Source organism: Eptesicus fuscus, chromosome 12 (genome assembly GCF_027574615.1).
Source record: "Eptesicus fuscus isolate TK198812 chromosome 12, DD_ASM_mEF_20220401, whole genome shotgun sequence".
Taxonomy (NCBI): Eukaryota; Metazoa; Chordata; class Mammalia; order Chiroptera; family Vespertilionidae; genus Eptesicus; species Eptesicus fuscus.
Genome location: NC_072484.1, coordinates 52,075,453 through 52,090,000, shown reverse-complemented (window position 1 = coordinate 52,090,000; position 14,548 = coordinate 52,075,453). Strand labels below are relative to the sequence as shown.

Below are 14,548 nucleotides of genomic sequence, written 5' to 3'. Positions count from 1 at the left end.
GCATTCACCCAGTTGCAACATGCTGTTTGTGAGTGAAATACATGAAGATAATGCAGCCTCATAGTTTGGTGCCACCACCACCGTGATTTGTGCTAAGACCTCATTGCTGTTGTATGATTCGTGCAAATGGGAACCAAGTAACAAAGCCAAACAGTCTTAGTATCTGCTGTGAAAATGCCTTCCTTGCAGAGCCCTAAAGTGTGTGGGACTCCCAGGGGTCCCCAAAGCACACTTTGAGAACCACCGTGGTAGATAGAGCAACAGTAAGAGGGCAAGTTCAGGAAGCTGGAACACTGAGACCTACAGCTTGAGAGGGGAGGTAGACTCTCCGCATGGGGACAGCAAGGCCGGACACAGAAACACCGTGGCATCTGACCACAGGGGACTCTTGAGAAGAGAGAGCTGGGCTAGGCCCCAGCAGTTAGGACCCCTGAGGCTCCTGGATTTCAAGGTCAAGGGGTGGAGGAATCCATTCAAGAGTTTTAACCAGGGAGGGTGCCCCTGATTTACATTTTAAGGGGACCCTGAGGCTGACAGGGCAGAGGAGCAGAGACCAATTAAGGCTCCTACAGAAGTGCACCTGAGGGACATATGACTGCCAGGTGGGAAGCATAGGGGCCCGGGTGAAACACACATTTGTGGTGAAGCCACAGACCTGCCAGGCCTCCACAGCCAGGAGGTGGGCAGGGAGGGGCGCTGTGGAAAACCAGGTGACCGCCTATGCCATGTGGTAGGACAGGAAGGTGCTTCTGTGTCCTGAGCCTTCTTCCCGGTGACCCAGACAGTGAGCCTGATGCGGTTTCTGGCGGGAGGCCTATTAACAAGATAAGGTAAATGCACAGCGACAGGACATGGCCACCGCGCCGAGGAGCCTTCACGACCTCCTCACAGTCACCAACCAGCCACCAATGGCAAGTGTGGTGATTATGACCCAGGTACGACTGCGCACATGGACAGTAGCCCACGCTCGAGGCTACATGAAGGGTCAGTCCTGGCTGGAATGCCTGCGCCCTGGCCCGTCACAGCGTGTCCCTAACTTCCCTATCTGCGCTGCACCCCCTTCGCTGAGGACCTCAGGGAGAGCACGGGCCAAGTGCGCGCCAGCCCCGCACCTGCACCTGTGCTCCGTGAGCCTGGGCATCCCTCCTGCAGGACAGGGGCACCGAGTCCACAACTGGGCTCTGCCTGTGCCCAGGCGCGTCAGTCTCAGGACCGCACAGCGTCCCAGAGGAGAGGAGCCTGGGGCGGCCCTGTGGCCTGGGGACACCGAGGGCCGCGGCGGTCACCCCGGCTCCCCTCCCCGCCAGCCCGCCAGCCGCTCGGCTGCGCCGGCACCAGCACCCACAGGCCTCCACAATCCGGCGGAGGGCAGGGCGGGGCGCGATCCCCGCTGACGGGCGGGCGGGCGGAAGACGCCGGACTCGCGGGAGGTGGAAGCAGGAGGAGGAGGTTGAAGAAAGGTGGAGGGTGGAGGGTATAGGGTGGAGGGAGGAGTGAGGAGGGAGAGGGGTGTGGGAGGAGGGAGGAGGAGGAGGGAAGTGGGAGGGGGAGGAGAGAAGAGGGAGGAGGTGGAGGGAGGAGGAGGGCGGCGTGCACCTCGCCCCCGGCCCGCCGCCGCCGCCGGCCCAGGAAAGTAGGCCCAGCCGGCGGAGGGCCGCGCCGTATCATTCCGCCCGCGCCTGCGGCCGGCAGTCGGGCGGCGGCGGCAAGACGGTCGGACGCAGCAGCGTCCTCGGCCCTCCCGGCCCCGGCCCTCCCGACCCCTCACCGCCCCGCCTGGCCCGGCCGTTCTTGGAGCCCCACGCGCCGCATCCGGGGACTACATTCGCGCGGAGCGGCACAGCGGCGGCCGGCCGGGGCCGCTTACCGGTGTCGCCGCGCGCCTTGCTCTCCTTGGGCTTCGGGGGGCGGCCCCGCGGCATCGTCTGCGGCGGCGGCGGCCCACCCCTCGGCCGCACACACACTCACACACATACGCTCGGCGGAGCGCGCACGCGCGGGGACAGGCCGCGGGGACGCGGCGCGCGCCCGGCCGAGCGTGGAGGCGGGCGAAGCGGCCCAGGCGGCCGCCGAGCCCCGGCCGAGCGCGAGCGGGCCTCACGGGGGGAAGGCGCCCGAGAAGGCGAACGGCAGCGCTAGGACCGCGCCCACCGCGGCGGGTTCCATGGCCCGGCGGGCCGTGTTGGGGGTGTTGGGAGCGGGGGCGGGGAGGGGCGCCGTGCGCATGCGCGTTCCGCGTTCGGGCCTGGTGCGCTCGGAGGGCGCGCGGCGTCACCTGGTAGCCGGGGCTCCGAGGGCGGCCTCACCTGGAAAACCGGGCGTGTGGCCGGATTACTCACCCGCTGGGACAGCCTTCGGGGCTAGAAGTGGGAAAAGTGCCCTGTGGACAGCAGGGTGCTGAGAAAGCTTCCCAGGTGGGTCGCCGGGGTAAAATGGAAAACCCCACCAAGGAAGGGCCCTTCCTGTGCCCGTACCTTGCTGAGTCAGGAAAGCCTTGGAGAGCGCTGCGCCCAGACCCGGGACCTGGATGAGCAGACCTCAGTGTGCTCAGTGTGCCCGTCCTCCCACGGAGTACATGAAAGCCACATGGTTCCAAATGCGGTGATCTTTCTTTATTGACCATTCTAACTCCCACAACATTCTCACGGAAACGGGACAGCAAAGTGCCAGGAGGTTAAGAAGCTGCGCTGTGGAAGGAGTGATCATTGGCTGAAGCAAGCCCAAAGCAAGGAAGTCACCTTAGTGTTCTCTGAAGAAGGAATTCAAGGCAATGAGTAATGATCACCAACTACATGCAAGATATGAGGGAATACAAACCTAATGTTACAAAACTTGGAACCATGGGTCAGGAGAGACACAAAACGAGTCAAAATATTATAATGGAGGTTTAAATAATCCACGGAGAACCTTGAGATAAAGCAAGAACAGTTAGAAAAATAGGAAAGACTCTCAACTCAATCTTAGTATATGGTTGGTAAGAAAGGACTTTCCAGGTTGAGGTAAAGAGGGAGGAAACTAAAATTAACTAAAACTCTTTCATATGAGGTGCTTTATATAGCTTCAATTATGTTTTCATGTATTCACCCAATTCCTGAAAAAAATCAGGCAGATAATCATAATAAACAAGCTTAGCATTTTCTACCAACATCAGCCAGCCAGTGAATGGCTAATGGGATTTCATAATTATTAACTGCTGCTTTTAAATACTTCCTACATAAAACACTTCTAATCCTTGCAACAATCCTACAAGTACCATTTTACAGATGACACTGAGAGGTTCAAAGGACTTAAGTAATTTGCTTCAGGCTACATAGACTGTAGGCAAATCCAAGTCTCAAATTTTAACTGACAATCCTATACAACTAGTTGTATCAAAGCAGAAAGCTACGTAAGTTTAGATACAATATGACAGTATTTCCATATGCATATTAGAGTAGGATTGGGATATAAGGCTAAGAAAATAGGTTGTAGGCAAATCATAAGAATCCTTGGCTACTTACAAATCAGTTTGGATTATGATGATGTATTTATCAATGAACACCCTAATTTTTTCTGAAAATAATTTGAAGCAATTTATACATGTGGATAAAGGAAAAAAGTAAAGAATCAAAGGGAGTAAGTACCTAATAAAGTCCTATGTAGTTATAAAAGGTGAGTAGGAAATGGAACTGCAGATTTCTTGTCCCAAATAAAGAAGTAGACATGATCAGTTACCATATTCTCATCCATAAAAGACGTCTGTATCCCTATCACCATATCCCTGTTGTTTCTTTTACCATACATACACATAGCAAATATATCATCTGCAGACAGACAATTTTACTTCCCTTATGATATGAATGCATTTTATTTCTTTTTCTTGCCTAATTGCTCTGGCTAGGACTTCTAGTACAATGTTGACTAGAAGTGGTGAGAGTGGGCACCCTTGTCTTATTCCTAATGTTGGCAAGAAAGCTTTGAACATTTCATCATTGAGTATGGTGTTAGCTGTGGGTTTGTCACATGTGGCCTTTATTATGTTGAGACATTTTTCTGTATCAAATTGCTTGAGAATTTTTCTCTTGAAAGGATGAATTTTGTCAAATGATTTTCCTGCATCTATGTAAATGAAACTATGATTCCTATCTTTCATTCTATTAATGTGGCATATCACATGTATTGATTTGCATTGCTTTCCATGGGTAAATTACCCTTGGTCATGGTGTATGAACCTTTCAAGGTGCTGGTGAACTCATTTTGTTAGTATTTTTTAAAAAAACATATAAATATATATATTCATCAAGAATATTGTCCTAGAGTTTTCTTTTAGTGTCCTTATCTGGATTTGGTGTCAGGGTAATTCAGGTCTCCCAAAATGAGTTTGTAAGTGTTCCCTCTCTTCAATTTTTTGGAATACTTTGAGAAAGACTGGTGTTAATTCTTCTTTAAATGTTTGATAGAATTCACTGATCCTAGGCTTTTCTTTGGTGGGAGGTCTTTTATTATTGTTTCAATCTCTATTCATTATTGGTCTGTTCAAATTTTCTATTTTTTCATGATTCAGTCTTAGTAGGGTGTATGTAGGTTGGTTTCCTAGACTTACCCTCCTAGACATCTCAGAATTCTGTAGAAGGCTGCTCTTCCTTTCGTTTTAAAATTGATAACTATATTGGACATTAAAAGGAGTTATAAAACATATGCTCCTCAGAACCACACAGAGCACAGTTAGAGAACAGGGCCAACACCCTGGAAGTCCATATCTGCTCCTCCGTGAGGATATCCTCTCCCAGAAGTACCTGCTCTCCTGGTACTGCATTATCCCTTGACTTTATAATTGTACAAGTTTATTTAGATATCTTTAAATAAATGCAGTATTAGTAAATTGGTCCAATTTTTAACTTTTTCTTAAAGTTCTTCTGAATTATTCTGTGTCTTGAGTCTTCGTTCAATACTGTGCTTGTGAGATTTATTGATATTGATGCATATAGCTTTTACTCACTTATTTTCACTGTTGTATAGTATTTCATTGTAAGATTATGCTAGTTTATTCATTCAATCCATTGTTAATGGGCTTTGGGTTATGCCGAGTTGTATTTTGGCTTATTTGTATAAACATACTATGTGTATTCTCATACTTCTGGGTTGTTTTTTTAATACAGTATGAAAAAATATTTATCTATTATCTTATTTTTTGCTTTCAATTTGTCCCAAGTCATCTAGGTTTACTTTTCTCTATTTTCTTGTCTTCTTTTAGATTAATTTCTCATTCTACTTTTTCCCCTTCACTAGTTTGAAAATTATATACTATATTCTCCCAAGGGTACATAGAAATTTAAAGATGATATTTAAGAAAATACAATGTTAACCATTATCTTTACCCTGCTCTTAATTTATATACTATTCTGTTTTTTTAATTCGGCTTTTGAACTGCAGAAGATATTTTACTTAGTAATTTAACTTGTCTAGATGTTCCTAGATGTTCCATTCTTTTTGTCCTCTACATTCCTTCTGTTATCTCTGACCTCTTTCTACCTCATACATGTTTACTATTTCATTTAGTAAGCATGACCTGTGGCAAACATTCTTGATTTTTGTTTACCTGAAAATGTCTCTATACTGCTCTCATTCTTAAAGATAGTTTCTTCTAATTAAATAATTCTAGGGTGAGAATTACTTTCTTTCTAATCTACTGAAAATATTCTATTTTCAGCTTGGCCTCTCTCGTCAGTGATGAAGAATCAGTCTTCATTGTTTTGGTGATCACCTTTTTCACTGAAGCTTATATATATATATATACACATTTATTGATTTCAGAGAGGAAGGGAGAGGGAGAGAGAGAAGCATCAATGATGAAAGAGAATCACTGATCAGCTGCCTCCTGCACTGGGGATCAAGCCCGCAACCCGGGCATATGCCCTTGACGGAATCAAACCCTGGCCCTTCAGTCCGCAGGCTGACGCTCTATCCACTGAGCAAAACAGGCCTCGCTTCACTGAAGCTTTTGAGACCTTCTCTCCACCGTTGGTGTCTTGCAGATTCATCTTGGAGTGCCTGTGTGAATTTTCATTTATACTTTCAGGGATTCGTAAGGAATTTTCACGAATTACTTCTAAAATATGGCCTTAGCTGCATTCTTTCTCCTGGAATTCCAACCAGATTTATGGTAGGTCTTCTCATTTTATTCTCCATGTTTCTTAGCTTTTCTTTCATAAAACTTAAAGAGGCAATCACTCTCACGTTTGTGCAGTTATTCCTCTTGCCTCACCCTTGTGCTTGCCTGATGGAGGAAAAACTGCTATGAACATTGTGTCAAGACTTGGCATGGACGTTCCACAAGGGATCCTGTGCTTGGCCTGCATTTTGAGAAACACAACAAAGTAGCAAAGCCTGGGTTTTCCTGAGTGTCCTCTGAGGTGGGTCCTGTCACAGCCCAAGGGGGGGGGGGGGGTCTCTGCACCCCAGTCATTTCCTCCTCTTCAATGAGACATCTGACATTCCTCCTGCTGTGTAAGTCAGCAACAAAGATGCACTTCAAAGGAGATTCCACAGCCCATTCAACAGAGAATAACTCTGCTGCTTGTTTCTTTTTATTGGGATGAAAACACACATTGCATAAAATTTACCACTTAACCACTTCAAGTGTGGCATTAAGTACATTCAATTAGGAAAGTAACTTCTTGCTTACAGTTCATGGAAAACAAAATAGAGCAGTTCTCCAGAGACTTTCAGATCTGCAGCCCAGAGCTTTTTCCATGTGGTCTTTACCTAAACCAGCTACATCTCCACTCTCGGTGTTTATGCCCAGATCCCAGCCTCCTGTCCTCTGGAGTCTGTGACTATATTTTTTCTTTATTCCCTGCACCAAGGATTAAAGCAGAGGCACCTATTTCCACTATGACTCCATTTCCTAGTGTAGAAGGTGGTAGGAGATGGAACATGCTCACTCCTCAGAAAGGGCACAGTCATTTTGGACCAGCAACTCAAGAGATGCTCTTTCCTCCTACTGCTTGCAGCTTCTTGTCAGTCATGGAATCACTGTGGCCGCAGACTCATCAACAGCTGATTTCCTGGGAAAGGTGATAAACCTTCTTGGAAGGGACGATTAAGTATGTCCCTTCTGACACAGTTGCATGGACTCCTGTCTGCATTGCAGCTATCAGCCCCATTTAGTGAAGGAAGATGGAGACTTAGGTTGTCTCATGGGACTCAATAAATCTTTTGAATTTCCATTTTCAGAAAGTGTTGCTGGGCAGTGTGCAGTGCAGTGTGAATCTGAGCGGCATAAATTTTTTTGTCCCAGAGTATAACCTATGTGTACATTCCACTTAAACAAAAACACACCACACCTGCCAGTGTTCCATGGGAATGTTACCCATCAGCATTTTCCAGGCCCGCCAGCCTCCAGCCTTGGCTAATAACTTCTAGAAAATTAGAGAAGCTGTTTCCATTGTGGGGTGGGGGGTGGAGCAACAGTCTGATCACTTTTCTCCTAAGCAGATATGGTCTTAATTGCGTCTCATATTTGGAGGCAGGAAACCCTCATCTATTCTATTCCTCGTTAAAACTAAGAGGTTTTATGTAAACGGTCTTTCTGCCACCCTGTTAACCTCAAATAACCCCTTTGCACCTGCCAAGTTGCGCTGTGAACTACATACACCCTTCTAGACACACACTCAGCTTACAAGCAGGTTCCATAGTCAACGATTTGGGATGACAGTTGCCCTGTAAAGCTTAAAAACCTCCAACACATTTTCTCCCATAGATTTCACCGAAAATGCAGGTTCCAGGCTGTGTGGCCCCAGGAAAGTCCCTTTACCTTTCTAGGTCTCCGACACTAACATGAGAAAGTCGGGCTGGTGGCTCTGTGAGGTCCCCAGGCAGTCTTCATATTCTAGACGGCTTTCTGCTTGGGCCCGCAGCAAACACTCGGTGCTTTGTTTCCAAGAAGAGTCCAGTGGATGAAAGCTGGAGCCAGTGGCCCTTGAGCACACCCCCAGGGCTGGCCTTCCTGCACCCGTGGACCGCAAGTGTGAGAGTTACACGTGGCTGTAATAAAAATGAAAATGCACTGTTGATTCACTAGCAAGCCGAGCTTCACTTGTGCCGTTCACTGATGCCTGCCATCAGCTCTGCGAGGTGGGGTGCACAAAGGCAACCACATTTGAGAGAAGACAGGATGGCGCTGGCAGGCTTGGCTCAGTGGATAGAGTGTCGGCCCACAAACTAAAGGGTCCTGGGTTCGATTCCAGTCAAAGGGAACATACCTCGGTTGCAAGCTGGATCCCTGGGCCCTGGTCTCTGTGTCTTCCCCCTCCCATCCACTCTCTAAAAATCAGTAGGAAAATATCCTCAGTTGAGGATTAACCAAAAAACACAAAAAAGAAAGGACAGGATGCCACACCCTCCTATGCAGTGTATGGGTGCAGTCAGTCACCATGGTTCTCCACCAGTACCAAGACCCCAAAAGGCTAAGAAGGCTGCTCTGGGCTACTTCAGAGTCAGTGCACCTGAGTTGCTGTGGCCTGGCCCATGGTGGGGGTGACACTCCAGCTGGTTCCCCGTTCAGGATGTGTTTCAGAAGAAGAGGGAGAGAGAGGGAGAGAAAGGTGGAGGAGGAGAGGGAAGGAGGGAAAGAGGGAGGGAGGGAGGAAGGGGGAGAGAGAGAGAGAGAGAGAGAGAGAAGAGAGAGAGAGAGAGGAGAGCAAGCAAGAGATTGGAGCGCCACCTGGTGGCAAGTCATGATGCTGCCAGCACTGTCTCAGGAGCAACCCAGACTCCTGCCATTTGTTACACAGGCCTGACTTCCAGTGATGAAACAGTGATTGGCACACACTGGCTGCTTATAATAATAGGTAACATCTATTTGTTGAGCAACAACTGTGAGTTCTTTTTAATTGATAGAATTTTTTAGATTTACAGAAAAATTGAGCAGCTGGTACAGAGTTCCCATATACCCTCCCCCTAAATACAGTTTCTCCTATTGATAACATCTTGCATTAGTATGGTACATTTGTTACATTTAATGAACCAATATTGATACATTAGTATTAACCAAATCCCACACTTTAAGGTTCACTCTTGGTGTTGTACCCCCTATGGATTTGACAAATGCATATCACATACCCACCATTATGGTATCAGAGATCACCATTTTTCTGTGTTCCACTTATTCATCCCTCCCTCCCTGCTAACCTCTAGCAACCACTGATACCACTGATCTTTTGACTGTCTCCACAGTTTTGCCTTTTCCAGAATGTCATATAGTTGAAGTCTTTAGGAAGTAGCCTTTTCTGGTTGGCTTCTTTCACTAAACAATATGCATTTAAGGTTCCTGCATGTCTCTTTGTGACTAGACAGCTCATGTTTTTTAGCACTAAATGATACTCATGTCCTAAATGTACCATAGTTTATTTATCCATCACTTAATGAAGGACATTTTGGTTGCTTCCAGTTGTTGGCAATTACTGCTATAAATATCCGTGTGCAGGTTTTTGTGTGGACCTAAGTTTTCAGCTCCTTTGGGTAAATATCGTGGAGCAAGGCTGCTGGATTGTTGAATTTTGTAAGAAACTGCAAACTGTCTTGCAAAGTGGCTGTACCTTTTGCATTCCCACCAGCAGTGAGTGAGAGTTCCTGCTGCTCCATATCCTCCCCAGCATTTGCTATTGTCGGTGTTCTGGATTTTAGCCATTCTAGTAGGTGAAGTGGTATCTCATTGTTTTAATTTACATTTCCCTGATGACATATGATTCAGAGCGCCTTTTCATGTGCTTATTTGCCATCTGTACATTTTTTTGTGGTGAGAAGACTATTCAGATCTTTGCCTATTTTTTAAATTGGGTTGTTTTCTTGTTGAGTTTTAACTTTATACATTTTGGTTACCAGTTATTTATCAAATATGTGTTTCACAATATATATTTTTTAAATATATTTTATTGATTTTTAACAGAGAGGAAGGGAGAAGAGATAGAGAGCTAGAAACATCGATGAGAGAGAAACATCGACCAGCTGCCTCCTGCACCCCCCCCCCCCACCGGGGATGTGCCCGCAACCAACGTACATGCCCTTGACTGGAATCAAACCTGGGACCCTTCAGTCCACAGACCGACGCTCTATCCACTGAGCCAAACCGGTTTCGGCCACAATATATTTTAATATATATGAAATAAATACTCAGATATTTAAATAAAACATATTTGTTGAAGTGTCACCTAAAATAATTTCCTATGCCATCTGTGGTATGTGTACAAAAAAATTTAAATATTTCCCAATTAAAGTGAAATAGCAATAATGCAGATTCATTTCTGTGGACATATATTCAAAGCAAAATAACCATAATCATATCCATGAAAACTCCCTTCCCATCGGTGCAACTTTGATTAGACATAAACAGGTGGACTATTATGACCCATAGTGCAGGAGGCTTAACACACACCAACATTGTTCAATGCCATTTGCCTTGGGAACACACTTACCTGCACGTTTATTTCATAATTTTCTCGATACCTGTCCTAGTCTATTCAGGCTGCTATAACAAAGTGCCACAGACCGAGTGGCTTATAAACAACATAAATTTATTCCTCACAGCTCTGGAAACTGGAAATCCACGATCAGGTGCCAGCACGGTCAGATTCTGTTGAGAACTCTCCTCTGGGTTGCAGATGTCTTCTGTGTCCTCACATGGTGGAAGGGGTACGGGAGCTCTCTGGGGTCTCTCATACGGACACTAGTCCCATTCATGGGGGCTCCACCCTCATAACCTAATCATGTCTCAAAGGCCCCACCTACTAATACCATCACATTGGGGGTTAGGTTTCAAGACATGAACTTGGGGAGACACACACATTCAGTCCGTAACATCTGAATATAACCTCTGCTCCCAGAGGCAGATCTTGGTAATAGCATCATTTGGGATACAATAATTGAGGTTTAATTTCAAATGATGCTTTGCAAAGACTGTAACTTCTATTGCATTCCCGATTCTTCCAGTATAGTGACACCACAGAGAGGACTTGACAAAAGACAGAAGGCAGAGTTCTCACAGTGATTTGTTCTCCCCTTGTTGTGTTAAGTCACCTAACTTCCCTGAGCTCAGTTTACTAACCTGAAGTACATGATCATGTTCTTTCCAGCTCTGACTCTTTTGAGTCAATGATTTGTGAAGCTTACCTGTAAGGCATAGGAAATGGCTACATAAAAAACTGCAAAAGGAGGATATGTCTGACATTTAGCCACAAGAGGAAGGAAATGGAAGCTTTTACTTCATCCTCAGCTGAGATCTGAAACAACAAAGTTGTCGGTGGAAAATCCCAAGCCCACCTGAGATTCCTGTGACAGACACACTGCATGTTGGGTGTTGGGCTAAACACTCAGCAGCAGAAATGAATACAAATTGAATAAGATGAAAAACCTGCAATGACAACTTCAGTCTAAAGTGAAACAATGCCATCACTTTAGGACAATTTGCATCCATAATCCAAGGTTAATGGAGAGCCCACCATCAGGAGCTGGGCTCATCAGCTCTGGGCACTGGGAAAGTCCAGGAGCAGAAGGGTCAGCTTGCCTTGTTTCTAGTCTGTGCCCAAGAAGGCACCTAGTGCCTCCGTCAGAGCTTGCTATGAATACTAAGCGGTGTAGCAAATACTTGGAGCAGCAGAGCCCACCCACAGCCTTCAGTAAAGGTCAGCCATTGTTGTGCCCACAGGCACACTCCCTGAGCACGGGGCTGTGTGGCGCCACACGGGCTGCTATGTGGCGTTCCACAGACTGGCCCTATTCACCCTCCTCAGCTTTTGAACGCCCCCCCGCTCAGTCTTCAGTCCTTCTCTTTCTCATCCCTTCTTCATTCTCTTCAACTCTCCAAAGAAACCCATCCTTTCAGAGACTGACAGTTTCTCTGGAGGCGAAATGAGATGTCAAAAAATTAGTTATGTGCCTTTGAAAAATCAAATAAGACCTGGAAACAATAGTGAGAGATTTGTTTTCCTCAATCAAAGACACTCAAGAGAATTCCTTCCGTTAGTCCTTGTTTTCTACAGAAGGCCTCTTGGGAGCAGCAGTGTCTCAGCTTGGTTTGACTTTAAGCACAGAGGCTTGTGTGCAGGTGGTACACTTGCAAATGTGACCTTGAGGAGCCGGAGCAGGAGGAGGACCAATGTAAGGACACATTCTCCAGTTGGGGCCACCATGACCCTTGGGACCGACTGAGGAGCCTCATGAAATACAATTCAGAACTATCTTTCAGGCAAATGGAAAGAAAGCATTACCACCCCTATACTTCTGGGTGGTACATGCCTGAGGGCAGAGTGGGCTCCTCAGAAGCCCTAGAGTGTCACTCTCTGGAATAGGGTCCAAACCCAGGAAGGACAAGTCCCTGTCCCTGCCAGGGTAAGAGGGAACCTAGTATACCTAAGGTTCCATCACGAGACTGTAGGATTCCTTGTAGGATCCCTTATCGAGGGCTTAGTATGTGTCTGTGATTGCCGGTGGGTATGAGCAGTGGCAGGGACCAGCTCAGCCTGGTTAAGAGGCTGTCCTCCTTCCCTGTCACCAAGGCTACTCTGCCTGTGGCTCATTGCATGAGTGAGGAGGCTGACAGACTGGGTCACTGATGTGGCCAGGTTTTTGCTCATCCACCAGCATTCCCCAAAATACATCAGATTTTTGCAGGAGCTGGACAGCTGACTTGAGTGGGGATCTGACAAGGACCCCACGCCTGAATCCTATCTCCGGCTGTGGCACTCAGCTCCCAGGAATGTGGTATTGCTTCACATTTACCTGGTTGGGACTGACAGGGAATGGGTCAGTTTTAGGAACTTCCACTTGGCCCTTCCTACCATAAACACCTCTTACTCCTCATGACACGGAGTCATGTGCAGGTTTTCCGGTCACTGACCGCTGTGACCAGGAATCAAGTCCACCAGATGGACTTGACCAAGAACCCCATGCTCAGGCCTCCTCAGCCCACACTGGTGCGTTGTGAAAGAGTGAGACGCGTGCTTTGCCCCGAGGCAGGGAGCTGTCTGGCTGCCCTTTGCAGAACCCCTCGAAGCCCACATGGGCCCAGCTGGAGGAAGAAGTGAGGCTGAGAGCACACTGAACTGGGGTGGGGAAGTGAGAGGCATCCCTACAAGAGGTGCATCTGAGGACATGGGTGCATTGATGCCATGAATCAGAAATACTTATTAATACTTGGGTGGTGGGCGGCACCAAGTAACAGCTTCAAGATGAGGTGAGGCTACCAGCATGAAGTAGGAACCGGTTGGACTGGTCTGGCCCAGGTGTCAGACGACCAGGCAGAAGTCAAAAGCACTGGAAGGTGAGAACAATCAGCTTGGGGTCCACTACTACTATTTTTACGGGTAAAGCTTGGTATCTACCTTACAACGACATAGATATAGCATAACTATTTCTATTGACTATGGTCATCTAAAACAGGTCCTCAAACCCATAAATTAAAACAAAATAAACCCTATAACAACAAAAGCAGGGCCTCTGAGCCTCTGGCAGTCCCGGGCCAAAGTTGAGGCCTTTTACTCGACGAGAGGGACAGAGTGGCCCTTCACACAGCAATCACAACGAAGAGAAGCACAGGGCAGACCAACAAGGGCGCTGCTGCGGAGAGGAGCCTCCCGGGGAAAGGAGCCCAGCCCTGGTGCCCAGGACCTCAAGGAGCAGCCTGGGCTCCGGGGCCGCCGGGGGGCAGCACCGTCTCAGAGAGCAGCAGCTGAGGGGTTGCAGCAGGAACTCACTCTCATGACCAATCATTCATCATCTGTGCAGGGGTTTTGCCACTTCTTAGCTCTTTGTGATCTGGGCTAGTTAGATGCCCACAGTAAGACTATTCCTTCAATTGAAAAAATCGAGTTTAACATCTAGATTTGTGCACCTGAGCTATCTAATGTGATAATCTGCAAATGTCTGGGACATAGAAGGCAGACAGTGTGTTCCCTCTCTGCTTGACGAAGCTGCATCTTCTAGGCACACACCCTGGTTCTGGGCCATCCTGAAAGCCCGCATGTCCCTGAGTCACCACTGGACTGGGATCAGATAAGCCTGAGGACCCCCTGCCTCTGCAGGGCCCTCCCTGCTCGGGACTTTCACCTCCCAGGGACCCTGGACACGGAGGGGGCCTATAGATGCCTACAAGGTATCCTACCGACACAGGGGCAATTTGGGAGGTGAGGGGGCAGGTCAAGCACCCTGGGAGGATCTGGTCTCAACTGCAGAAACCACATGGGCCTCAGGTCAGGCTTCTCCACTCCCAGCAACCCCTGCACGTCCACCCTGCACAGCACTGCACAGCACGTGGAAGACAGGCAAGAAGAATGAAGTTACAACTGCCTACACCTCCAGAAGGAAACTGAAACTAATGTGAAGCTTGTATCTGTTTATGACTCCACTGGGAATAAAGATAGCGGGATGGCTTGTCCCCACATTGGGTGGGTATATTTGGCTCTGTGGCATCTGAGTGAACTTTGGGGAACCCTGGGGGGCAGGGGGTCCTTATCTAGATGGGCACTTGTCCTCCTCAGCAGCTGAACCAGAGGGATGATGCCAGGCCTCTCCC

The 14,548-nt window shown here is 47.6% G+C and overlaps 1 protein-coding gene and 1 long non-coding RNA gene across 3 annotated transcripts in view; both read right to left on the bottom strand.

Moving 5' to 3' along the window:
• The window catches only part of ZNF236 (zinc finger protein 236), an 84,263-nt gene extending 82,311 nt beyond the window's left edge, over window positions 1-1,952 (bottom strand). Inside the window, exon 1 of the mRNA XM_054724239.1 lies at window positions 1,868-1,952. Within this exon, the coding sequence (XP_054580214.1) occupies window positions 1,868-1,922 (55 nt within the window). The 5' untranslated portion in view covers window positions 1,923-1,952. The remainder of the gene's footprint in view (window positions 1-1,867) is intronic.
• A 5,950-nt stretch (window positions 1,953-7,902) lies between these two features.
• The window catches only part of LOC129150867 (uncharacterized), a 28,537-nt gene continuing 21,891 nt past the window's right edge, over window positions 7,903-14,548 (bottom strand). For both annotated transcript variants that reach the window (XR_008557631.1, XR_008557632.1), the window contains exon 3: window positions 7,903-8,025. This is a non-coding gene — a long non-coding RNA (uncharacterized LOC129150867). The remainder of the gene's footprint in view (window positions 8,026-14,548) is intronic.